General features: G+C 39.6%; 1 protein-coding gene across 9 annotated transcripts in view; it reads right to left on the bottom strand.

Moving 5' to 3' along the window:
* Positions 1-24,126, bottom strand: part of pdlim7 (PDZ and LIM domain 7) — a 46,102-nt gene extending 21,976 nt beyond the window's left edge. Inside the window, exons 1-3 of one of the 9 annotated variants that reach the window (XM_066716550.1) lie at positions 24,068-24,126; positions 16,097-16,195; positions 1,784-1,935 (exon numbers count right to left, since the gene is read on the bottom strand). In XM_066716550.1, coding sequence (XP_066572647.1) covers positions 1,784-1,935; positions 16,097-16,192 — 248 coding nt within the window. In that variant the 5' untranslated portion in view covers positions 16,193-16,195; positions 24,068-24,126. The other 8 variants (XM_066716547.1, XM_066716555.1, XM_066716551.1 and 5 more) reach the window with 8 other exon arrangements.
* Positions 24,127-27,398: the final 3,272 nt, after the last annotated feature.

Below are 27,398 nucleotides of genomic sequence, written 5' to 3'. Positions count from 1 at the left end.
ATCCTACAGTTGTTGTTTTTTCCCCCTTTTCTAAGGAGACATTCCTCCATCCAAGTTGTTAGAAGTCTTACTCTTCATTAGTTTTTGCTGTCAGGGCCCTGACAAGAATTCAACTCCATTACAACTCAAGTCACTTCCATTTTCAGCATTTGAAAGGGAAAGAAAAAGCTGCCTACCAGCTGCCAGTGTTCCAGAAAATCTACTGAACCGCTTTTATTGTGATTTCAGTACGGATTTTTTGAAGCGGTGGTTGACCTGAATCAAATAAGTTGGTTTTAACACAGGAATACCTATTGAACAGTCTTTCAATGTGTAGTTTTATAATCAGAGAACCATTTACCAGAGGGTAAACAATAATCCCTTGATTAGATCATGAATAAAGACAGGTAAAAACTATAGATTTGGAATGCCTTTCAAAATGCCACCTAATACTTGCTGGTATTTCAAGCCAATGTCCAAGGTTAGGAGGAGGAAGGCAGGAATGAAATCAACGAGGGAAGTGAAAATTAATGAGCAGAAGTGTCACAGAGTCTGTGTCAGCAATTCCAGTGCTGTATCAGACACCAGCTACACCCTGATGGCTTCCCCAGGTGATTGGACGGTCAAGACCCCCCTCCCCCACACCCTGATCTAACTCTTTACTGGAAACAGTCTTGAGCTCAGAATGACTCGAACAGATGACATCACTCTTGTCCTCTAAAGAATGCTGCTATGAGAAAGGCAGGGATAATTTAATCGATCAAGCCCTTTTAAATGTATTTATATTTTTAAGGAAAGATTTAAAGTATGCTGTAAAGTAGGAGAGAGGGGAGATTTGTTCTAGAACCAAATTAAATCTATCACTGCCACAGAGAACACAACTAACATTGAAATGATACCAACTAATACAAAGAGACATGTAAAGAAAATCATAAAAACACAAGGCTGCCATGAGCACACAGGTGAGGATTTACAAACGCATATTAGAAGGGATTAGATGCTGGAAGTTACAGTAAAAAAAAGGAAACTTGTTCAATCATTCAAACAGTACTTGGCAACATTGTATTTGATCTGTGCAAGAACACTTCTGTACAAGGTAGTCACTAAAGAGTAACTAGAACCAAAATGGATAAAAAATAATTTAACTACAAGCTCAGCTGAAGACCTTAAAATAGGCCCAAAGTGGCTCAATATTGTGTTCCTTAACAGCAGCTTTCCAAAAACTGTTTACTGCCCCAGTTAAACTAAATTTTACCCTAGTCTGACCAGGGCAGTGTGTCCATTACTACAAAAAATAATAAAAAAAAAAAAAAAAAAAATTATATATAATTTTTTTTTTTTTATTATTTATTACAATATACATCTTCAAGAGTGACCACATGGCATGCCTTTAATCTTACTCATCTCTGACTAGAAATGTTTCCCTTCTCCCACTAGCCAACTAATAAAACCCATATGGGACAGATCAGGGGAGGGAAAAAAAGAAAACATTGTTCACCCTTGAATACTTTTTTGCGGATGTTACCCTCTCTCCTTGCCAGAGCAAAAAGTCAGCATTTTATCCTCCCTTTTCATGTCTGGCGCTTCGAATGCTCTAACAGTGAAGAAATTCAACAGTTTAAAATCCCTCAACTCCCAGCCAACGCAGCATCATTCATCTCCTTACTTACATATCAACAGCACTTACCTCCCAGGGAGACTGAAATGTCTTTTGAAAAAGATCATGTTTTAGATTCATGACCCTCCCAATATATCGAAGGAGAGAGGGACAGGGAGAGAGAGAGAGAGAAGCGCAGTACAGTACCTGCTCAGACTGAGTGCGAGGGTGTCAGATGCAGCTCTGATCTTGTTCTGTGCCTCCACGTGGGTCATATCCTCCGCGTTGCTGTTGTCAATGGAAACCACCCAGTCACCAACCCCCACACCAGCCTGGGCGGCCTTCCCTCCCGGAGTCAGCTGCAACAGAAGACGCAAACATTTTCATTGGGATTGTGTAGGGACATGCTGGACACCAGCACCCTCAGAGCTGCCCGTTGTGTTTTTTGCAACCGAGTCATTTTTCATATATTATGTAATCAAACAAGACTTGCCATTATCAACATATTCCCCCAAACAGACGTCTTCAGGTTCTCCCACAATACCTTTGCACCCATGGTATGAATGTCAACCTTTTATAAGACCATCCGCATTAGGGTCATGCAAAGGCCATAACTGCAATGGACCGATTGGTTTATATTTGGTGACACAGTGCAGTACATTGTCAAGGCTAATTTCAGAGATAAAGGACTTTGTTTATGCCAAACTGCTGAAGACAGCTTCCATTCATTTGCATTTTAGCAGAGAAATGGACTGCTGCGGAGGCAATCCCCAGATTTCATTCCCAAACGAGTTTCCCCTATTCACGACGCCTTCAGCCAATACCACTGCCACTGCCCTCTGGAGAGATGGGCATTTCCTGGCCACGTCCCTGTGATTTTGAACAATTCAGTGGTACAGCACTCTGCGTCATTTTTAAACAGGCCATTACTGCGGGTTGTGTTTTTGGAGATGTCTTTCCATTCAGTGGTTTTGAAAACAAATTGCTCTCAGTGTTTCTGCTCTCCGGTATGGGTTGCGCTGCCCCGCACCATTTGTTTTCTCCCTGGCAGCCACGTGAAGACAAAGTGCCTCACTGCCAATGCTAAATGAAAGTGTCATTATTTGCCCATTAATGTTGTCCTCCACACAGGTCGCTTACAGCACTGCCGCTTTGCTACCCATCAACCACAGTTACATCCCAAGAAGAAAAAAGGAAGAACAAATATGAAATGGGCCCTTTACTACAGTTTATGCTGGCTTTGGTTTAAAGCAGACTTATGCAAATGTCTTAACAACCAATGTCTCCCAATGCAATTTTAAAGTTGAGCTAAATTTCAAACGTGCTTCACACAGTTGGGTCTCGGATACACACATCGCTGTGGCAGTTCTCTTTGAGAATAATTCAGATTTCCGGAAGAATGAAAGAAATAATAAAATTGCAGAATGACTGAAATGTTTTTCCAACAGGGTTTTTATTGACCTTTTTTTTGGTATTTATCTTGTTTTTGGTTTGTATGTTTTGTTATTAATTACAGTGTGACCTTCAGCCACATCAGTTGAGGTTTTGTATATTGCACATGAGATGAAACAAACAGATGATCTGGAAGCAGGATTTTCTTCCTACATAAATCCATTTTCCCATGGTGCAGCAAATTCTTGACTATCTGTGATAAATTAATGCAAAGCCATAGTAAGCCTACATAATGGAATAATAACTTTAATATTGCACTGCATTCCTTTCAGGCAGGATGCAGCAAGAATCACAGAATCCACTGAGTACCTCATCCCTGAGCCCCTTCCTCCCTCCTTATATTAAATGTTAAATTACATGGATTTACATAAAATGAATAGTTAGCAAAAAGTAAAAAGATGTGTATGTGTTTCTCAACTATCTCTAACACTACCTGTAATGAGTTTCTGAACCCAGGGTGAAAACACTGATTAAACTAAAAGTATCAACTTCTCACTGTGTACAGTACAGGGATCCAACTCCAAAGTAACAGGCTTGGAGAGGCCTGCTGCGCGTTTCATTACCAGAACTCATAACTTCATCACGGGAGGTCATGCATTTTAAGTGCAAAGAAACCATAAATTGCTAATTATAGCCAATGCTATTCACTGATACAGCACTCATTTCAAGTGTTTTTAGCCAGCGGATGCCAAAATGTGCTACTAAAACTTTAATAAGCCCCCCCAAGCCACAAGAGACCTCTAAATGTACGGCAAAGCCTCCAATATACTAAAATATGGAATCTGCATCTGTCCAGCATTTGGCCCGCTAAGCAATTTGATTAATAGATAACCCCACTCATCTGACCGATCAATAGGTTTAATGATTTGGCCAGTTTTCAAACACAGTTATATAGTAATTAGTGTTATATTTATTTTGGGCTAGGGGGAAGAAAATCAAAAAATAAATAAAAATGACTCGGCTTCATACTTGGATCTCATGGTTTATTTCTTTAAGATGATTGCTCTAACGGGACACTCTACCGAGATATTGCTGTTGCCTTTATTATCTGAATGGTTTCCGAGTGGTTTTCTTCTGAAATGTAACTCTTGGATTTGCATGTTGAGGTAAACCCGAGAAGAAACATGCAATCAGTATTGTTCTCCCCTGCTTTGCTGCACATTTTTGGGAGCACAATCAAGTGGCCAGCAAACTGCCATCTATAATACAGCCAATAGGAGATCACTTAGTTGTAATTGTATGTATAATAATTCAGTACATTATTCAGATTTTATGTAGGCCTAATCTTTTAACTATGCCTTATTTTAAATATTGAAAACTTTACAATGACCAACTATGACTTGAAAAAATAGAGTAAGTTACCATTATAATTAATAATGAGTAGTCCATAGCTCAGTATAAACAGATTTGAAGTTTGAAATAAAGGTTTATAGCTATGCCAAAGTGCTAGGACAATAAGTTTTTGATTTGTGGACAGACAGAATACTAGTAGCATTCAATATACTTTTCTTTCTGGAAGACTCACTGGCTCTTAAATAGCTTGAGAAAATCTGGCAAATATTTAAGAGAAATTCAAAAATACAAATCTGGACAGTACAGTGATATCCAAAGACAAAATTTGCCCAATTAGTCTAGAGGCCAATGGCTATATTGCGCGATACTGTGCCAAGGATCTGAACCTGGGTCTTTCAATACACACAGTCTATTACACAATGCGTGATGACAGAGAAGTTTGTGGCAAACCGCAGATCTGACCCCAGGCTTTGTGCGTTTAGTACTTCGGAGTTCAACTTCCCCTCAGACATGAGCTCATAACGGCTCATGACAAGACTCTCCTGTAGGAGCTGTGGGAGCTGGGATAAGCCAGCAGCCTTCAGCCCTGTTCCTCGGGGGGCCCAGGCTTCCGGGATTTATCAGCTAATTAATGTGCTGCTCTACTGTGGCAACAAAAACACTCCTAACATAGCAGGAAACCCAAAGAACAAGAAAATAAACCATGCTGGATTGGCAACACAAACAAGTCCGTTTCAGAAAAGCAACATTCTGCTTTCACGGACAGCTCCAGAAGTCTCCAGCAACTTGGGCACTCACCTGCTCTAGCAGAAAGGCATGATTTACTAACCCCTTTCTCAACAGGAGGTGCAACAGCGAGTCGGTTCAGATGCTTATGCTAAACGGCCTGCTCTCGATCAGTGAGGAGACCGAGAAACAAGAATGCTTTCCTGTCCAAGACATTGGGAGCCCCCGTCGTTTTATTGAGCTTTGTTTTCTTTGACTGTGCCATTACAGCTGCCTCGTTTAATAAGTCACTTTTACAGTTGGTGGTTTTGTCGAAATTGCTTTTTCCTCTTTCCTAATGTGTGGAAATGGAAGACCAAGAAGAAAACCAGTTTTTATTGGCTACTGCTGGTATGGTGAAAAAATAAAATCACTACAGACAATCTTTTACAGAAAAAGTGTTGTACTTTTAGGTACTGCTGGGGGGGGGGGCTGCACTCATTCATGTACTTATTTAGCTGCAGACCATTTTTTCTTCGATCCTGATGAAATCATTAACCAAGACTAGGCAACAAACAGAACTGATGGCTGGACCTCGGTATCACTGGTTGCCAGAGCAGAGCAGAGCAGATTCATTTAGCCGTGCTCCATGCTACCGATTATGGACAGGTTATTACAGATTGCCTGACATGAACTATGCAAGTATGTTTTCAGAAGGCAGTTATTTAAAAAAAAAAAAAAAAAACACCACACCGTAAAACTGCAAGTATAAGATTGGGGAAAAAAACACTTACACACCCTGCACAATGGCGCTCACTTCTGTTGATCTCCGGAAGAAAATCATCACATCAAGGTCTCTTGAAGTCTATTGTTCTTACCAAAGTGTTCCTGCTATACTTAGCCTAAGTATCCTTAAAAAGAAAACTTATCTAAAAGAATATAATTATATGCATAACTGACCAAAGAACTGGCCCAGAAATGCACGTTTTAACTGTGCTGTTCACTGCCAGAGTTCATATTCAAAAACGGAAATGCAGAAATGTCCCTCTTTAGGGTTACCACATGCTACTATTTAAAGCTAGAGAGTCCCACAAACATGCTAGTCTAGAGGACATGCAGCACAATGTGTAATTTTAAAAACAATCCCCTGGGCCACCCTGTTGACAACATAGACTTTCCGCTCCTAAAGTATCAAATTATATTTTTTAGCATTTATTTGTTTAAACAGAATCAAAACAGAGATACATCTGGTCTTTGCTAAAACCGTCGCTATTTAGCTCTGTAGGAAGCACAATCATTTCAGTTTCACTGGGCTTGTTCAAATGGAGGAGTCGGAGACCCTCCACTTTCTATAAATGGTCTGGCTGTACTGGATAGTATCGGGAGCTGTGTCTGTTCTCTTATTGTCCGATAAAGTCTTAAACATGGTGGAATAATTAGTGGAGATAATGGAGGAAAATAACTCCAGTTTGTACAAGGCAGTGCATGTCAAAAAATATTTTAAATACCCAAGAACAGAGGAAGATCTTGCTTGCATGCCACTTGAATAAAATAAATCTGTTATCATTCAGTTTGCTTTAACTGGAGATTTTTATCAATAACTCACCACCTTAAAAGTCCTTACTGCGAGAAGAACAGCACCACTTTTATAATAAGCACTGCAATCCGTTTTTAGGCATATACTGAAAGGCACTATATTGATAACCCTGTATAATGACACTGAAAGAGAACCCTTGTAACAAGTGTTTGGAAGCTGGGAGGGGAAAAGGCTGCAAGGTTGCCCGCGTGTTTTAGTGAAGGACAGGAGCACATGTGGCCCTGGCTCGAAGTGCACTGACAGCTGTTCTTTCACTCGAGTCTGGGGACTGAATTGCTGAGGTCAGGGCTGCAGAAAGATGGAAATAACTGCATAGTGCCTGATCGTCGATAAAGAACAGCAGAGAGAGAAAGACCCACTTGAATAGCACGCTACCACACCAATAGGATTGCAGAACAACCCGTCACTGAGCAACTGAACTGCATACGAATAAGAAATAAAATCCTCAATAAAAGCTTTGTGAACCTGCAGAATAATACCAGTGGCTACCGTTGCGATCGATACAGCAATTAACTTCTGAATCCAATCATTGCATAAACATTCACTGAAAAGCAAAACTAGAGTACAATAAAAAGCAAAAAAGTCTCGAGTTCATAAACTAGCCAATTAGACCAATTATTAATTCTCAGTGTGACTATTTCCGAAGACCCTACTGTATTAGTTTAGCCGTAGCCTACTGCCACCTAAACTGGACCGAATGAACCATAAAGTAGAAAACCACCCCGTGATGTCTTTGATGTCCTCTTCACAACAGTCTGGCATTTACAGCTCAAAGACACATTCTGCAGCCCAGGGAAGCTGCTTTGATCCAGCTCTGTCTCTTCAGCTGACACTATAAGGCCACAAATCCCCACCAGGGAAAAGGGGGAGGGGCGCGCCGGACCACTGATACAAGGTCAGTCTATCCAACCTGATAGTTGTGTCACTGCAGCGCCGACTAACTTCAAATTAGGCATGACAGCCAGTTTACAAGTCATTTGGCAAGGAAACTGAACACAACCCCAGTGACGTTCAACATTCACATCCTTACAAGCTTTCACGGTACAGTATGAGCCCGGTTAAAAATAGAATTATTACGAACATTAAGTCATTCTTACTGGCCTTCACTGCACTATTAGAAATGCCACATTTTTGTCTTGAAATCAACAAATTTGCTTTTGAGGGTTAAGAATAAGATGCATACGGTTTGAAGGTGGGTTGGTCTGAAAACTGATCCGAGAGGCACAAACTAACCCCGAATTACAACATCTGCAGCAAGACAGGTAATTACACAATGGATGGCTGTCTCAGCTGCTTAGTATTACGTGCGCACTCAGACAGGTGTGTATATCCATGGAAAACCCAGATCTGTTGCTGCTCCACTGAGGGAGAGAGTCACAGCTGTGTTGATCTAAGCGTTACAGGCTTACCTTACAAAGATTCTATGGAAACGAGAATTTATCTGAAAAAGAGCAAGGGGAGGATCTTAAATGTGATTCATAGCGAAACCTATGAATTCATGTCTGCCCCCAATTTGTAATATTCGAATTAAAGCATGCATGACATCACCAGCATGTCAAAATGAACAGCTGGTTTACTCTGTTGCACTTTAGTCACGATCACCTTTTAATCACGTCAAAATGAGATGCCAGACACTTGGAGGGGTAGGAGGCCACTTTGAAGTGACACATTAGGTTTGTCATCAAGGTGCAGATGAGCTGCAGACGCCTACGTTCATTGGTTAGAGATAAAGCTCCAGGAATCTAAGGAATGACAAGACAATAGACCTGTTCAAACCAGGACAGGGGGGAGTGTGTAGAGTCAGGGCATGCAAAGACATACACGCCTAGCCCTTCACGCACAAGTCTCGGCACGGAGAGCACCGAATTCCAGCAAGAATCTCACCAGCTGAAACGTCTACGAGTCTGAAGATCTTGGGGGGGGGGGGGGGAAGAAAAAAAAAAAAAAAAAAAACACTGGCATGATTAAATGTTAGCTTTGAAATTAGAGACCACTACCATTTACAGAAGAGCAGCATTGCTCTGATAAGCTTTATAAAATATTAAAAATAAAAAACAAAATAAATTGCATTTTGAAAATCTTGCCTTTTGTTTTTTGCTCGCTGCAATCCAACTGTGGGTATACGGCCAAGATTCCAATTAAGGAATTAAACTTCAAACCATCATTAAAATAATCCTAAAGAGCCTCATAGATGACTTTGTTGAGAGAAAATGTTTAAAAACAAAAAGGTTCATGATTACAATTTAATAAACTTGCTGCAAATTAAATCTCATGTTGTATTTGTTTCCAGTTACATCATCTCTGGGGCTTGGCAGAAACCTGCAAGGGTCTGCTAAATTTGTTTGTTTTTCACTCGAAATTCAACTATCAACAAAAGGATAACGAAAGGTATAATTATAAAGATCATGACAGCAACAAGAGCTGCTTTCCGTCTAAGGCAGTAACCATGGATACAGACACCAGCTGATTCATGTCACACTGCACACACTCATGAATATTGATTTACTTGTAACGAAAACAAACTGCCACAATTTAAACCGCCTACTCACGTTCGCGAACACTACTGAGATCATTCGAAAGCCTGCTCTCAATATGCTACTATCCCATAATAATCATGCATTATTTAAGAAGCATGAAAACAGTCAAGTCAGAGAATTCGTTATGGTCATCTGTAGGCCTCAATTTTCGAGCTGCAATATTAAAACATAGCTCATGCTGGTAAGGGATCATTTAGTGGAGAGAAGAAAAAAATATTACACTAGAATCCATGAGACTCGATGGAATAAGCAGACAGTCTCAGGCAAGAGACAAAGTGGGCCCTGTGGTCTCGGAGAAAACACACAGTAGTAAAGTGTTGTGGAGTCTGTTCCACCGGGGGAGAACCTCAGAAAAGGTTCGGAACTTGCAGTAACACTAGACCGTCGTTGTTACGTTAACCATAAATCACGTAGATTGTTACCATACTGCTCCATTTCCAGAAAGACAGAAATAAGTGCCACCTCCCGTCTCCCATAATGCCACTGGATTATAATACATACTCCTGCATTTCTAAAAGGGATGAAACATTACCTGCCGTCATTGTACTGCATTGTACTGAATTCCCCATGTGAAAAGCAAGACTTATTGTAACCATGAGCCCTTAAACTTCAGAGAGCAGTTCAGAACCTCCCCTGAACCTGGCCTACTTAGTTAGGTCTGAATTTCCTCATCTTTTTATACCATAAATCTAAAAATAAAATTCTTACTTTCTTGATCCCGTATGTGTAAGAACTGCAATAGTAAAATACAATTGAATGAATTAATTAGTAGTTAAAAAAAAAAAAAAAAAAAGTTTCCCTGGTTCATTTAAGAATGTCTTACAATACCCAGTCCATACCTCCTTTCAAAATGTTCACCCTTTGTTGCCTTATAACCTGGAATTAACCTTCAGAATGACACTGTCTCACTATTCTATATTTTACTGCATTTTAATTTAAGGCTATATTGTATATTTATCTACACATCCTACTTACAAGTGGAAAAAAAAAAGTCTAGAAATTTGCAAAAAATGTATGAAAATAAAACCTTGATTGGATAAGTGTCCACCCCCCTTGTAATAGCAATATCTAGCTCAGGCATAAGCAATCAGCTTCAAAATCACACACCAAGTTAATAGGCCTCCACCAGTGTGAAAGTGCATTGAATATGTTGGAGCTCAAAGCAATTAAAGTGGAAGGTGGATGACAAACAAGGAGACTGAACTGAGTGAGAGGCTACCAATGGAAACTTTGCAAGATGCTCATATGGCCAACAATGGTCAAAGTGTGCACGTGACACAATCTCAAGCACTCCACAAATCTGGCCTGGATGGTAATCAAGAAAGCTCACATTTGAATCCTGTATGGGGAGAAAAAAAAAAAAAACACTTGCCTAAATGAAAAGGGTTGTGCTTTGCTCAAACCCAACACAGCACATCACCCAAACACCTTCCCTACTGTGAAGCATGGTGGTGCAGCATCATGTTATGGGATGTTTCCAATTGGCAGGGACTCGGACACTTGTCTGGATAGAATGAAAAATGAATAGAGCAAAGTATAGAGAAGTCCTTGAGAAAACCTGCTCCCCTCTGTAAGAAACCTGAAACTGGGACAGATGTTCATCTTTCAGCATGAAAACAACCTGAAGCACACAGCCAAAATGTCCTTGAGTGGCCCAGTCAGAGCCCATACCAATCCAATCAGAAATTAATGGTATGACTTGAAGATTGCAGTCTATCAATGCTCCCCAAGCAACCTGACAGTGCTTTAACAGTTCTGTGAAAGAATGGTCAAATATTGCCAAATCTAGGTGTGCAAAGTTAGTAGAGATCCCAACAGACTCACAGCTGTAATTGCTGCCAAAAGGTGCTTCACAAAGTATTAACTCAGGGGGGTGGAGACTTATCCAATTATGATTTCATTTTGTATTTTTAATACATAGCCTATATATTTCCACTATTACATTTTTCCCTTTAACAGTGTGGAGTATGGTATGTAGATCCTTTAAAAAAAAAAAAAAATACTCAGGAGGCACCGACCCAACAGAACGTGAAAAAGTTCAAGCGGGTGTAGATTTTCTATTGGCACTGCATAGTTGTGTTCTCTTAGGTTTTGTTTATCTTTATAAAATATAAAAGGGATTGCTCTGTTTGAAAGAACTGACAAGTCCTCCATTCTGCTTTTTTCAAGTAAGAACAAATGTTTGTACAACTGCCTGGGCTTGTTTATGAAAACTTTAGCATGGCAATGTTACTCTGGGAAACGTCTGCTTCTCACCTCCCTGGACTGGTGAATCATGTAGGGACTTAGAACTGGAGAGCGCATTTGTACAGTAAATTAATGGACTGAAATTGGCATGGGTGCCTACTTCCTCTAAACAGGTTTGAGCAATGCTCCTTCAAAGATAGTGGATTAGCTCACCTCCAGACAATCGCACTGAATCACACGAGTGATACAGTAATGGGCTGGAAAGAGAAATGACACGTCACAAAGCACGGGATCTGTATGCAGACAACTGGAGAAGAAGTAGGCTTAATGACAGTGGTATAGGGATCTTGGTAGTCTTCAATTATGCTGGCTCCCGACTAGACAATTTAAGCAGAGTCCCACTGAAATGACCCTTTACGAAGATTATAAACATTGACCTAAATTATGAAAGAAAAAAATATATTACACAAGAATACAAGCTTGAACAATCTGGTGGTATATGCACTGACACTATAATTACAAGACTAGACAAATCAGGTTCTTCCAGGGTCCTTTGAGACAGAGGTGTCACCTAGGATGTTAAAGCATACAAGAGGCAGGAATTACTGCCCTGTGTGTCACTAGAGAAGACCATACAGGGCAGAAACAGTGCATTCTAGTGCAGGTTAATGGGTCAAGATTTCAAACAAAACGGAAAACTTAGTGCAGGATTTAGATTATCTCTATTGCTCCTCCGCTCTTGAATTTCTCCAATAAATGGAATAATGATTACAATATAGGCAGTAGGAGAAAGGTCACATTACAATCTCTTAAACAAAAACAAACCTACAAGCATTCCAGTAACAAAGACAGCGATTAGCTACTCTGCTGGGACTGTCTCCTACAGGAGGTTTGATTGGCTGAGATCTGACATGAGAATGTGGTTACAAGCTGTTCTCTAATTAGTCAGTCAAGTAGTTTGACACCTGGGGGGCACCTCCAGTTCTGCAATTAAATTGGGGTGGAGCAACGTACTACCCTACCACAGTTACAATATTGAGAGGCAGCAGCACAGAGAGTAGCCAAGTCATTTTTGCAGAATTATTAGGCCCATCTCCTGCCCTCCACCCACTTACAAACCTTTAAGCAGCCTCAGAGTACATGTAGCACAAAATCTAGCGAGACTAAATCAAAATTCCTAAAAACAATAAGTATGTACAGATCAAGCCTCACCTTGCCATCTCACAAACACCACATCTGTTTCCAATGTAGCTTTCTAAGCAAACACTGCATTTTGGAGGCAGGGCATCAGTCTTGTATTCTAGGCCTCTTACCACAGAGGTTGTTGGTGTGCTGGGAGGGTGTGGGGTGGGGATTGATTTCAGTTTCTCAAGCAGGAAAAGAACCTCCAGAAAGGGAAAAAAAAAAAAAAACTACCAATGTATATATATTTTTTTTAGAAAGGTCTAATACACAGCCCACAGATCTGCACTGTGGCCTTTTACTTATAAAAAAAAAATACAAGCTGATGGAGAAATTAGTCTTGCCTAGATAACAGTCCAAGATCAAGATTTGAAGCAACTTTTAGCATTTCCAAACTGCACCATCTGCAGGAAGGCATTAAACCCCACCTGCTGAAATGCATGGGAGGACTGCAGAAAGGCAGATTTATTTTAATTTGGGAAATCCGAAGAAAGCCATAGACCTTCCCGAAGATAGTCCACGTCATAATATTTACAGATAAGTAGACAGTTTGCAGAGGGAATTCAAATGCCCTCTGTAGCAACAAAATGGCCCGGAGATTGAATGATTTATTAACACATGCCAGCACCGAATGCCTGGTCAGTGCCAGCAGCTAGCCTGGATGGAGAGCCTGGATGTATATGGGCAGGGATACGGTACAAATAAGGGCTGGAATTATTAGGTTGAGGGGCTGAGAAGGAAGGGAGCAGAGGTGAAAGGCATCTGGAGCTATAGAGCGGTAATTTCTCATAGTGCTTTTGTTTTTTTTTCTTCTTTAAACCTATAAGGACAGCGGAACAAAAAGTCCTGGAATGGAATGAATCACAACATTCCCTTTTGTGGAGAACAGTCTTTTGAGAGAGAGGAAGAGACAGGGGGGAGCAATCTTGAGTCCTGGTAGGGGAGTTTAAAGGGGGTGCCGGCTGAAGCATTTTCAGAATCTGATGTCAGGCAGTGACAGGATTTTCCAGGAATGTACGCATTTAAGGAATTCCAAGCAACAAAATCATATGGATATCATTAAGGCTTTTGTTAGACCTTTTTTTTTTCCCCCCTTTGGTGGTTTGCATTTTTTATTTTACAATCATACATCTGTACTTTATGCTTAACATCCAAATGCAAGCTTTTCTCATGGGAGGAAAGAAAAGAACATCACCTAGACTAACAAATTCACCAATTCATTATTATAATTTTTGTTCTTTCCTTCCCCCCCAGTGGGTACAGTAGTCATGGAAACTGACTAATCCAGGTACAGAGAGCGCAAACTCTCCCAACTGGCCCCCCAGTTCTCAGTGGGGCCTCTCAAGATAGACTCATTAACATCAGAAATAATGAACTAACTGAACGCTGACCAACTTGAATTGCAATAAGCTCCAGGTGTATTCAACACAAACAACAACCCCCCCCCCCCCCCAAAAAAAAAAACATTGCTATGGTAATTATCATTGTACAAACAGTCCTCCAGCCCCAACGCAATTGTTTATTTGCAAAGTATGACCTCCCCATATTTGAAGGCTGTTTAATTGCCCTGTAAAGACTCCAAAACTATGTTTACATAGTTGAACACAGTTCAGCCTTTGAAAGAATAGCAGATCAATTATTACCTAAAATGGTTAGAATGACAGACTAGCATATTCAAGCATTTGCAACCACAGAAAAGATTCCAATTGAAAATAAAAGTAAATAAAACCAAAATAATATTGCCATCTACAGTCTCTTTTCCAATCTGTTTAATGCAAATTGGATACAAATAAGAAATATAACTGGGGGGGGAAACTTCCAGTAACTACAAACTACAAAAGCAAAGAGGCTACATCCTGCAAAACTTTAATGTGGACTTCAGCCAGAGATTGGAGGGAGCAAGAAAAGCCTTAACCTTGTTCCTCCTTAACACAGAGTTTGAAACATCTGTCCCATAGTTCAAGTTCTTCACAAACTTAAATATTGATACAAATGACAATGGAATTCTGCTTTCCCCAATGATATTAACAACCCACATTGTTCATATGAAAACTTTAGGCTAAATGTAATATATAGCCTATATGCAAGTAGCCTAATCAGTACGCAGAAGTGTCCAGCAAACAAAACGTAATATAAAACACGAATTAGTTTGTGACCATGAATTGTCAGTAAAAGTTTTATTCTGGGATTTAAGAAGGAACATTTGTCTACAATGGATAATTACTGAGGATAGAAAATTGATTTTCAGTTTCTTTAAAATGAACTGCACTCTTTTGGTTTTGTTTTCTTGTATATTTTAGAGATTTCTGAAATTTAAGACCGTTAAAACAGAGGAGAAAATATACTTCAGTTCTTGGTCACTTTAGATGAGCGTTTACACAGACACTTGTGAATAGGTCTCTCTGATAAGTGAGAAGTCTTTAAAGACTTACTGCACAAATATGCAGAAAAAAGCTTAATTTTTGAAGGAACCCAGTGATTTGCCTTCCACAACATAGCTGGTGTAGTTACAAATCCCCATACTTTATTAAGAGAAGGGCCTCCTATTTTCAGTCCTAAACATACAAACTTTTTTTCAACTTCAACTTGTGTTTATTTTTAAGATGAAAAAGCAGTCCTCTGCATGACTTTGCCAATACCATAGAAGACTACAAATATTTGAATCCACCCCTCAGATCTTTTCTGTTAATTTAGTTCCTTTGACTTGTCTATATTAATATTCGTTTCAGTCCAAGATATTATTCCTTCTTTCAGTCATTTCCAAAGCAATATCCTCTTTGAAACACAGAGACCCCAACTGAACACAATATCCTAAATCTCCTTCTAGTGCTTTCCTCTATATTTTTTACTATATCAAAGGAGCTGTAATCTTGTGAAATTGGCCTAAAAGCAGTGACCTTTTGAAGCAGTAAGTCGAACACGGTACAGGTTTCCTGGCATTTTCCAGTGACAAACCCTCTACTTTTGAAGGAACATCAGCAAAATCACAAGAGTGAACTGAACTCTCTAATGCAGTTTTTTTTTTCTTCCTACAACTCACAATAGGAGTTACACTTTGGTCTTCAGAGGGTCCTCCTTTAGATTGTCCCCTGGTACTGAATGACATATCCACATACTAGTGCAATAACACCCTCTTATATCCTATACAATAAGAGACCCTTTCACATCACACATGTATGGATCAGTCTGAATTAGTTCTTTACAGAGAAAAAAAAAAGTTAAACAATATCAACCCCCCTTCACGCCATCTAAAAATGATTTGATCCAGGACCCGCTGTAAATGACCTACAGCAGCCGATAAGTGATGTTTTTTCAGGCCGATTACACATAACAAAACTATTTATTAAAAAGCAATGCACATCCTGTGAAACTTGCACCACTAGTATCTAAACATCTTGAAACGTCTTTGGGAACTGAAGAATTTTGAAATGCAGATCATTCTCTGCAAGGGACGACATACACAAGATACAAGGTGTAGGAATGGTTGAAAATCTGCGCGTATTGGTTGGTTTCTCATGTGATTTATAATTCCGAAGTGTTTAAGAAAGCAGGAAAGTTGGCTCTTACCCTGGAGACTGTGAGTGGCATGCTGAAGTCCTTTCCCCCCTGCAGCCTGAAGCCCCAAGGAGCTGGTCCTTTAAGGGCGACACAGTATACATTCATGGCCTTGGCAAGGAGAAAATGAAAAATCTGTTATTATGGTGTGGTTCACACTGTAGCACAGAAGAACAATTCATTAACGATCATCTCGGTGCTATTGATGACAAAAGATAAGAGGCATTTTGTAACCGTGTAAATTACAGAAATCTGTCATTGTTTTAAATAGGACAGTACCAAAAGACCCATCATACTGAACACAATCTGAACCACTTCAAAGGCAAATTACAAAGCCCCCAAATGCGTAGGCTTTTAGCATCATTTATTGGCATGTTTTTCTTCAGCGGTTTAAGTAATACGCATGTGATTTTTCACTTTGTTGTTCACATTTTTTTATTCCTTAACAGACTTAATACAGCTAAATGCAATTACTTTCTAGATGTCAGCTTCCATTTGTGCAGGAGATGGGGCTATCAGTGTCTGAAGGCTCTCACAGTTACTGCAAAAACTACAGGCTACAGGTGTTAGCATTGAGTGGCCAATTGCAGAACGGGCTCTTTAGCAACTGCAAGTCACGTCTGCTTCAAGCAGCTTCGGAGAAAAGACATTCGGCTAGACTTCTAAACTGAAATTAGTGATGTGAATAAGAAAAATTGCAGACACACAATGTAAACTGTTCAAGCAAACATGCTGATGTATAAGCAGTGGATTTTTACCACCAGCACAGTCCAAAGAATAGTCTGCAGTCTGTATTAAGACAAAATTAAGAAATCACAAAGCACCAGGCAGAAGATGAGGGGAGAAAATATATTTGCCTAAAAGGGAATCCCATGTCCTGTAGGTATGATCTCAACCAACCCCACTGCCATTATTTTTATAATACCTGAACTGATGTAACCAACTTAATGAGATATCCTATCTTCCTGCCTACTGTATCAAAACCCAGAGCTACAGTTCATTAATCCACCGTGTGTGCACTGCTCGCCATATGGGTCCAGCAGAGAATGAACATCAATAATATAAAAAAATAAAAATAAAAATAAAAAAACTGTAGTTCATACGATACTTCTCTGCCTGCTATATTCTTAAATTATTTAAGGGGTCTTACAAAAACCACACCACGGATATAAACAGAATCGACTATTTAACCAGACAAGCACTGTTCGCGTTGCTTTTCTAATACCCAATGATTCTGATGCACAGTCTCTGGTTTTCTGAGAAAACCAATGTGAAATAAAGCCACGCAGGGTCTCTCTTCCAGCTGGACACAAGGCTGTAGACAGAGGGCCTAGTGGCTTAGTTGCTGGACTAATGCTCAGAAGATCCTTGGCTCAATGGTTTTGTGGTTGGCATTCAATTAAATATCAATGACAGCGATGGAAGACAAAAAAATTGTAAATCTTCTGACTTTTAAACAGTCTGAGGTGCGATACTTGCTATCAGTACACCGATCTAGAGTGCCTTTCATTAAAGCATCATAATTCTTTGTAGAACAAACAAAACACACAAAAAGTAGGAAAACGAGTAGTCTGATATTCAGAAAAATCCTAGAAGTCCTATTAACAAAGCATTATAATCCCAAGATTGGCAAAATGGCAGCTAATCATAAAATAAAACAAAAAGTCAGGCAGGGTAATAAATGACATCCAGAGCATTACATCACGACACAAAACGGCAGCTTTAAACTGGTGAAAAAGAGCTTCTCGTTTAAAGGGAAAAGATGTTAAAATACTGCTGATGCAACACATTCCCACTAACTCCTGTGAGGAGTTTCAAGGACAAACGAGAAAGCAGGGGAATGACATCTCAAAATAAGGGATGGAAAGTGAAAATGCATTATATAGGCCAAGTGCTCAGGAGAAATTCTTGCATAGAATTGCCTAAAACAAAAATACAACTTCTAATGCTGTTACTTTTCCATTACACTTGCAGTTTGTGTATTGCGGTTAAAATTTCAAAATTCAATTTCCTTCAAATAAAAAAAAAAAAAAAAAAAAAAATCTAGTACAGGTACCACATGAAATAAAGTGCGGTTATATTCACGACTTGGGAATTATGATGTCATTATTCTGACCATGATGGCTGAATTGGACAGAATGACAGTAATTCCACTTCTCTACTGTTCTAAACTTGTTCTAATACAAGCAGTTTGCGTTAAGATTGACAGCTCAAGTTACCGAAAGTGAGGCACACCAATTGTAGATTACATTTACAGGAAAACGATCACGTAAAAATGTTACAATCGTAAAGATACATTCCTTCATGGTGTATGTCATTGCAGCAGTAAACTTAGACGCTGAGATTTTCATTCATTGCTTCGCTTTTTCCTTTTGTGAAATGACACTCGACTTTTAACCTTTTTTTGTCCGTACAATGTAAAGAATTGTCCACTTCTAAAATTAGAAGCAAAACATAAGATCAGTGTGGAGAGGACAATGAATTCCCTTCATTCCAGTTGACATCTTACAACCCTCAACTGACAGAACCTGATGGAAACCAAACTCCTAAAGAAACTGCTGAAACACTAGCTTTTAGCTTCTTTTCAAACCACAGAAATGGGGCTCCTGATGCAGTGTTTGGCATGAAAGATCGTGAGAAAGTTGTATTTCTCAACAATTTTACATGAATCCTGATCAATCCAATTATGCCTTTAAGTAATGAGAAAGTTAAAAAAATTAAAAAATAAAGAACACAAAATCAAATTTCACATTCTCCACATAGCTGAACCCAACTGAAGCGTACGATTGCCGTGTTAAAATTAAAGCACAAATTGACATTTCAGTGTGTATATAGCAAGGGACTTCAAAGAGCAAGGGCAATTTGCAAAACTCATGGGATGCACTTTCTATATCAACTACAAGCATAGACTGTGAAACAAACAGATCTCAGTGTCCACAGAAAAAACCTCCAACATCCCCTACAGCAAACGTACCTCGTCCTATGGCGCTGGCCTGAAACTTGAGCCTCTAAAATACAGTCGAAAGAGGGACTCAAGGAGTCTCAGTTTCTTACCACTGGCAGTCTTTCCCGTGCTCCTGTCACAGCACCGGCGCTCCTGTTCTCTCCTCAGTCTGTACAGAGGCTATATAAGGAATGTAAAACTACACCAAACTATTTCAGCCCAACACCCCTGTGAGTCACAGCTCAGAGAGAGAACGTCAGCTACCCTGATTTCCTGGCTCTAGCTCACACATTCTAACCAATAAATAAGTCGCTGGAAGAGACAATCAAAGGGGGAGAGAGAGGAAGAAAAAAAAAAAAAAGGACAAGTCAACATTCTTTTCTACAGCCATCACATGCATTTAAACATAATGTAACCAAGCAAGCAATTAAAGGGGGTAGAAAGTTAGCATTTCCATGCCTTAAAGAGCCAGCATGCAGTTCACTGCAGCAGAGTCGCATAGCTTTACACAAATAAACATGCAAGAGCAGACGTTTTGGCAGCGCAGAAACTTTTTCCAGCATCGTTTAGCACAGCATTGTGAGCGTCTACTCTGACCTCTGACCCCAGCTGCGACCCTTCAACCCCTAACCCTTAACTCACCAGAGGCACTTCTTAAATCTGGTCTCGACTACAAAAGCCTGTTTGGAAATTCTTTCCGTTTATCAGTCTCGGAGACTAACCCATTTTAAACATTTTCCCTTTCCATTTGCTCTACTACAATGAAGTGGAAAAAAAAAAAACTTTGAATAAACAAATATAAATGGAAGTGTCCTAAATGAGTGTAAACAGGCTGCTAGACCTCTCCCAGCACAGGCAGACCTGTTGAGAGAGAGATCATTAGATACCAACTATGCACCCATACATGATGTAGGCCTATACTAGCAACAGTCTTTTCAGCTTTACTTAGGCATGTGCCTTAATTAGTTGTAGTAAATTGAAAATATTCTGATAGTACAGTTGTTGAGCAAGAAGCAAATCTGAGTGGGATCCAGTCCTTCATTATAACTATAACAATGTATATATTTTTTTTTTTTGTGTATCTGAGAGTGAGCAGCTCCATTGCACATGCCTCTCAGACCCACTCCAATTCAACTGCAGCCCTCCAAGAGCAGAGGAGGTCCCGAACAGTGTGCATTTCAGCTGGGTTGCTGTAACCTACAAAGGACCAGTGAGCATCTGCAAATTATGAAGCCCAATACAGATAAAAACATCTGCAGCTTTTTTTTTTTCCTTTATTATTTATTTTAGCTACACCCATGTGCTAATCTAGGACAGAACGTATAAAAACAATCGGAAGCGTATTTGAGATATGAGCAGTGCAAGTCAGAAAGATGTTTAGGCTTTGAGCTGTTGCTATAGAAGAATTTTAATACAAAGGTAAAGCATAGTTTGGAGAATGTAACCAAGATTTCCATATAAACAAAGTGACTGCAAATGTCATTGGGAAACAGCCTGCAATCCTTGGTTGTTCCTTGCCGAACACAGCGGTTTTCTTTTTATTTCTCCTCACAAAAGGTTTTGATTCATTAAACAACAAGTAGCAAAACAAATTCCCACTGACCCTCCATTGCGCCCTGAGCAGGAAAGATGGAGAAACAAAAATGGCTAATTCAATTAGTATTTTGTTTTCTGTTGGTCAGCTACTACACGATAGATAAGGTACCTCATCATAAAAGATTATGGATGTAATTTCATACCTAATGTTTTCAATTAAAACTTGTTATTGGTAATTAAACAGTTCAACCATGTAGATGAAAGTGATTAAAGTAAAAAATATACTTAAGAAAATTGTACTCACAAGAAGAATGTATATTTATATGTATATTTTAGCTGCCAATGAGTTTCCAAAACACACACGTTGGCATTTATCACTTTCCTTGTAGATTTTTCCAAACATTGCCCTCTGGAAGAAAATGTGTGTAGAATTGTATGGATGCAACTGTACAAGTTTCACAAGAAAATAATAGTTATTATTAATAATAATAATAATAATATTATTATTAAGGGAAGATCCTTTCATTTAAAGTTGAGCAGAATTTTCTCAGCAAAAAGCTGGATGTCCACTACAACCCACGGCAAATCTTTCACAGAATTTCTCGCCCACCCTCCTACTGATTCAAAAGATATTCCATCACACCTCCAGAGATGACAGACATGATTTTTCCTAGTTTACCGAGCAAACCCCAGTCTTCGAGATTTATTTTGTTCTCCAGTTATAATCCTGGCTCCTTGGCTGCTATTTCGAGCTCTCGGATTCAACCTGTATTTCACAAAAGACATCCAGACAGACTCCAACCCTGTTCAAAAGAAAAAAACATCTGGAACACATTGGCAAGTCTTTTCACAATGCATGCTATTTTCTTAATGTAATCTGCACTAGACATAAGAGGAGTAGTTTTGTTTAACTACTCCTCATTATTGGCACAGACTTGCCGAATCTGAGAAGGAGCACGACTTAACCCAGCTTGCTTGGTATTAAGAGCACTCCATAAACTGTACTTCTGAAATATGTGGAGAGCAACTTTCCAAGCAATTTTCCTCAAAATAAACTCCAGCTAAAAATCCAATCCTGTGCCATGATCAAAACATTTTATTCCCATGCATTTTCTCCTCCCCGATTTGCGACAAACTTTTAGAATTATTTCAGAAATGAGGGCAAATTTGCGTCTGGAAGAAAACCCTCACCGTTTACTCGATTATCCACTGTTGTACGTTTTACATGTTAAATCAGTGGCACCTACTGATACGTTGAAGGATCAATAAATCTATTAGTGGATATCATGCTAAAACTTCACTGAATATAACTTTTCCCAGGTCTTCAAAGTCAAAACCAAAATTCTAAAAAAGCTTAAGGATTAGCCTACAGCAAAATTCATATTTGTCATGGTAGTACAATTGTTTTCAGCATTAAACACTGGAGGAGAAGAACAGACAATCAGATTAGAAATTAAATTGTTGTCCCTAAAAATAGCCTACGATCTCTCAATTAAAATCAGTTCCAGTCTTCGAAAAAAATAAAGGATGGCGAGAGTAAACCTAAAAAATACCACTCAACACCAATTGAGTTAGCCTCCACAAGAACTTAAAGGTTTGTGACTCAAGCACTGATATAGAGGAAGTGAATTTCACATCACAGAAGTTTGTATAAAAGAAACAACATATCTAGGAAAACAAATGCATGGTTTAAAATGTACAGCACAAATATTATGCTTCCGTTACATCAAGCAAAAGATCCACCTGTTACACCAACATGGCGATTGTTCCACATGTTCCCATTACCAATACCCAGCAAAAATATGAAAATAGGGGTGGAGGAGAAATAAAAATGAATATGTATTTACAGTTTACATCACCCTGCACCTTCAGTTGTACAGCTGATCTTAGAAAATGTGAAACCATGTAGAATATTTCACTAATCCAGCTTAATTTGTTAAACCAAAGTCTCAATAAATTAATGGGTTTGGCCTGCGAATGACCAACACACAAGTTTGAGACCGGGCTTTAACATATGAAAACAGACCCATTTCAGAACAGTACAGTCAACCTCATATCTCATTTGCCATCCTTTTCCAACAAAAAGCATTTTTAAAAACAATGCACTTGAAAATTGATCGTAGAGTACAGCTATACTTAAAGTCTAGATTTCGCTCTACCATTATCACTTTCCGCAAAGGATTGTTTTACATTGTGTTGTGCACTTCAAATGCCAGGGAAAATAAATCCAAGCCAAGATATTGGAAGAACTAACTGCAGAAACTCACAAGAGCCTTGAAGAGGATACGCAATTGTGACCATGTTGTCATAAATGGTAATTCATCAACTGTAGAGAACGTGGAGGGCACGACAACAGTGCAACGGGCTTGTTCTCCCTAACACACCCAAGAATGCCAGCAATAGCTTATTACCATAGCTCACCGGGTGCTCCCAGCTACGGCGAGTTTGGTCAACGGCCTTTACAGATTGGCCATTGAGGTTGAAGCACCACTCGGTCATTCCACCCCAGCATCACTAAGGCGAGAAGATCATGTGGACCTCTGTCAGGGCAGCAGAGACTACAGGGGGATTGGGGGTTCAGTAAGACTCTGGTATAGTCCCACCATGACAATTGCCACCGTAGCGCTGGTTTTGGGTCTTTTGGCAAATGCAGTCCTCAGCTCACCTAGCTGGCAGCGCTGGCAGTCAGGGTCCAATCCCCACCCCGGCCTGCCATCTGCCCCACCACCGCAACACTATGCCAGAGAGCCCAAAAGCCATAACACCGCACACACAGACCAAATGGACCCTGCAGTAAGGGGTGGTTATATGTACACACACACACACAAAAGGAAAGGAGCAACAAATGAATACAACATTTCTCCTTCACAAAAAGGGTTACCTAATTACCACCAAACAGGTTGCCTAGTTAGTACTGTGCCACTGAAATCAAACCCTGTCGGTTGCTCTGTGGGATGGATAGATAAAGAAGATAGGAACAGGAAACCGATCTAGTACTTGCACAAATAATGCTGCCCACTACAAATGCAACTTGGACGAGGAGGAAAAGGTGCCATCAGGGTCTGAACAGGACACCTGCATGTCCACTATCACTTACACACGCTTCCTTACGCAGAGATAAGAGTGGATTTGAGCCTTTCTGCCCGGAAGACAGAAAACTGGGTCCAAAGAGCTGCACAGCGGCCCGAGCACGGTCCCTTTAAGAACACAGTATACATGTATAGATATAGGAAAATAACCATCTACAAAACTAAACTTTTAAAAAGCGTGCACCCCTGCCTGCTGGTTCCCCAGTGCCAGCGCCAAACAGACCCCCCATTCAGCCGCTTCTCCTCTATCCCCAAGGAAAAGTTTTGCAAGAAGCAGGTACGCTCTTTGACAGTGAGTTACCTCCGTACTCGCTTTCTGGCTGTCGGACATCGTAATCACTTTTTTTTTTTTTTGCCCCCCTTTAAAAAAAAAAAAAAAAAAGAAAAGAAAGAAAGTAAGTAAGTAATAACTACGTATTGTGGTTTCCGTGTGCCCGTCCAACTGTACTCCCGAGCAGCCGAGCGCTCGCCCTCTGTTTCCTTTTATAGACAGGGAGAAGCCCACCGCCGCGGTGACGTCATCGGCGGCGCTGCCCGCATTCCCCCGGCTCCATCTACAGGTACGAGCTGGCATGGTCCTCTATACGGCTCTTCAGCTGCAGGCTTTTGTTTGAAATGCATTTGTTTTAAATATTCTTCTGCCTGTAAATAATCTAATTCTTTCGAGACCAGGTTTGAAGTGGACAGAGTTTGTATTGCATATGCAGACGCTTCCAGGAGTGGATGCACACAGGACTGAATCACTGGTCTTGTTATTAGACTGTTGTACAGGCCTCGGCCAAAACACAGTAATTGTGTTAATGAACCTTTTGGGATATTAGTATGGTCTTTATACCTCCCCAAGATGTTTCCACTTGCTTCGATCTTCAGCTTTCCTTTTCCATGTGACGTCTGCAGAGTTTATTTTTAATCTTTTGCTGTGGTCTCTTCTAGGTGTTTTTTCATCTCTTGGGATCCATTCAATAGCTTCCTTTTTTCCGTCTTTAAGCTGTTCTTTTTGCAATGTCTCCGGCCCATTGCCATTTGAACATGTCACATCATTTCCTTGCTTCTCAAATCCATGCTTTTCTGTTTCTTTCCAGGCTGTGTGTCGTTTGCAGTGTCTGACCAGTTTTTACAGCCATAAGTGAGCACTCTTTCAACAGTGTTGTTTCTTCCATTCACTCCATCCTCTTTTCACTCTTCTTTTAATTTCTTCCATACCTCCATCTGTGCAGGTTTGTTGTCCAAGGTAGGCATAACATTTGAGTTCGTCATGTATCTGTTGATTAAACAAAGCTGATGAACACGACTTTGGTTTTATTTAGGTTCATTATCAGTCCAGTTTTCTTGCTTGCATCTGATAGTTTTTGAAGCTGCAGGTCTTCAGGTGTTTTTGCAAATGCACACGCACACACACACACACACACACACACACACACACACACACATATATATATTCCTTACGCTTCCTTACATTCTGCATGTATCTTTACTTACTATAAAGCACTGCCAGGTAACACATATTTGTTGAATTATCCACTGGTGAATAAAGTACATATTTCTTTCATTAAAAAATCCTGAAATGGTAAGCAACAGTTTACTTGGCAGTCATGCAGTAATTTCACGGCGCCCAACGTAGTGCTTAGGGAAAACACGAGAGCGTGTTTCTCCTGAAAGTAACGACCAGTTTATTAATGTCAATGGGTTTTAAAATAATATGGTTGCGGCTTGTATAGGTAAAAGTTTTATCTCTGTTATTTGTCACGTTTGACATTGCTTTATTGAAGCTCTTTCCTGCCTATATACATTTCAGAACTGAGGCAGACAAAAGGTAGAAAACTACAGGCGGAGAAAGAATTATGTTAATTAACTAAGACTAAGCCTTTCTGTAATCATAAATATAATTTTTTAGCAGTAAGCTTCAAGTATCGTTTTCTGTAAGTAAATCTCCAGTTAAGTCTCGTGTATCTTTCTTAGGATCTATAAACACAGAATGTCAGACTTTTCCATAAATGATAGCCAATTAAAATAAAACATAACACAATAATATCTCAACCAAGGTCTCAGCTAAGGTGTTAATTAACCACAATTATATATTTTTGCTATGTGATATAAAATGCTATCAGTAACAGTAACAATAAGTTATTGTATTTCATTTTCCTTGGTTTTTGCTGTTGCCTGTTTTCTTAGTCTATATAAAATGAAGAAAATCTGTCAATAAAAAAATAAAGATGTCTGCTAATGTAAAAGAAGGAAAACCTAGTCCAGCCCCTAAACCAACCCCCCCCCCCCAACCCCAAACAACAAAATATATAAATGTCTCATTTCAAATCAAAGGAGTCCTGGCTTGTGTATTTGACATAGACATCAGATCTGAAAAAAGGCCTACTACTAGTTAACCTACTTAGATCATTCAGGCCTAGCATAATATTTTAGTTTATGAAGTGTCCATATATGGGGATTACAGATGCAAGAATCGGCAGGCAGACATCTATCTCATTCTCCATAACCTGAAGATTGGAACTAGCCAATGAACTAAGGGATGTTTTTGTGAAGGAAAGATATTTTCTACAGTGTAGAAGATTTAGGCACACAAAAAAGAAAACAAATCCTCCCAAACACAACTATATCAAATTCTGTATCAAATTCTGTATTATTTGCAAGTAAAAAGTCGTCGTCCCCCCATGTAGATCCTATGATATTGTGTGCGGTGAGCCAGGAAATAAAACGGTGGAATAATGGGTTATATTTGGTGATGGTTTAGGGGGATGCAGATATAAATGTCTGCTTTCAGGACATATGTTTTATATGAATCAGCTAGGGTATGAATTTAAATTAAGCATGGGCCTAATGCCCTGAGCTAATAGTTGATGCTGAGGGTGTCTGAGCTAAAGTTGAATGTGTCTGAGCTATGGACAGCACACTATAAGTGGTAGGCAACCTGTTGTCAGTTATTGTAAGTGCCTCCAAGCTGAAAGTCAGAACACAGAGCCAAGTGCCTTGATCCCCTGACAATGACAGAACTAAATACCCAGGTGTCTGGTTAGCAGTGCCCAGTCTGTAACCACATACATCCTGCCCTTATGAAAAAGAAGTGCAGTTAAGTACACTTTAACTATACCCTAGTATTCCTACAGTCTACTTACAGTACATAACCATACTTACATTGTACTTCATTGTACTATATGAACTTGCATCATACATTTTGAACAAATGTAGCTGAAATAAGCTTTGTCTGTGGAAAACAAGAAAGCAGCATTGCATCCAAGACAGTCATTGTGTAGTGCTTGAAAAGTCTATGGAGAAATATGGTTAGATATCAATCTGAACTGCAGAAGGAGTGTTTGTTCTTGGAAAACAACTCCATTAACACACTGGTTGAGTATTGAGGACGGAATGCATTTTGAGAAAATATGAACTGTTCCGGCACAGTTAATGAAGCAATGTAATAATCTGGCGGTCTTTGCTTTTGACTGATTATCTTTTATAGCTCAGTGGCTGCTTATATCTGTGAGAACAGACATACATCAAATAACAATAGATGTGTGCCTTAGATTTCTGAAGGTTCGTATGACAAAGAAAGAAAGTGTGGTGCCCATAAAACATTCCGCACATGGCAAAGGTAATCCAGAACCACATTATTCAATTAAAATTGTAGTCATGAGTAGTGTTGTTCTGCTTCAGAATAATCAGGCTCAGATACAGTTTTGGCAGTTTATAATTTGATTTCATGTTCATGGCACTGTCTCCCTCTCCTGGATGA

This window comes from Amia ocellicauda, chromosome 11, assembly GCF_036373705.1.
Source record: "Amia ocellicauda isolate fAmiCal2 chromosome 11, fAmiCal2.hap1, whole genome shotgun sequence".
In the NCBI taxonomy this organism is placed as follows: Eukaryota; Metazoa; Chordata; class Actinopteri; order Amiiformes; family Amiidae; genus Amia; species Amia ocellicauda.
This window is presented reverse-complemented; position numbering and strand designations above follow the sequence as displayed.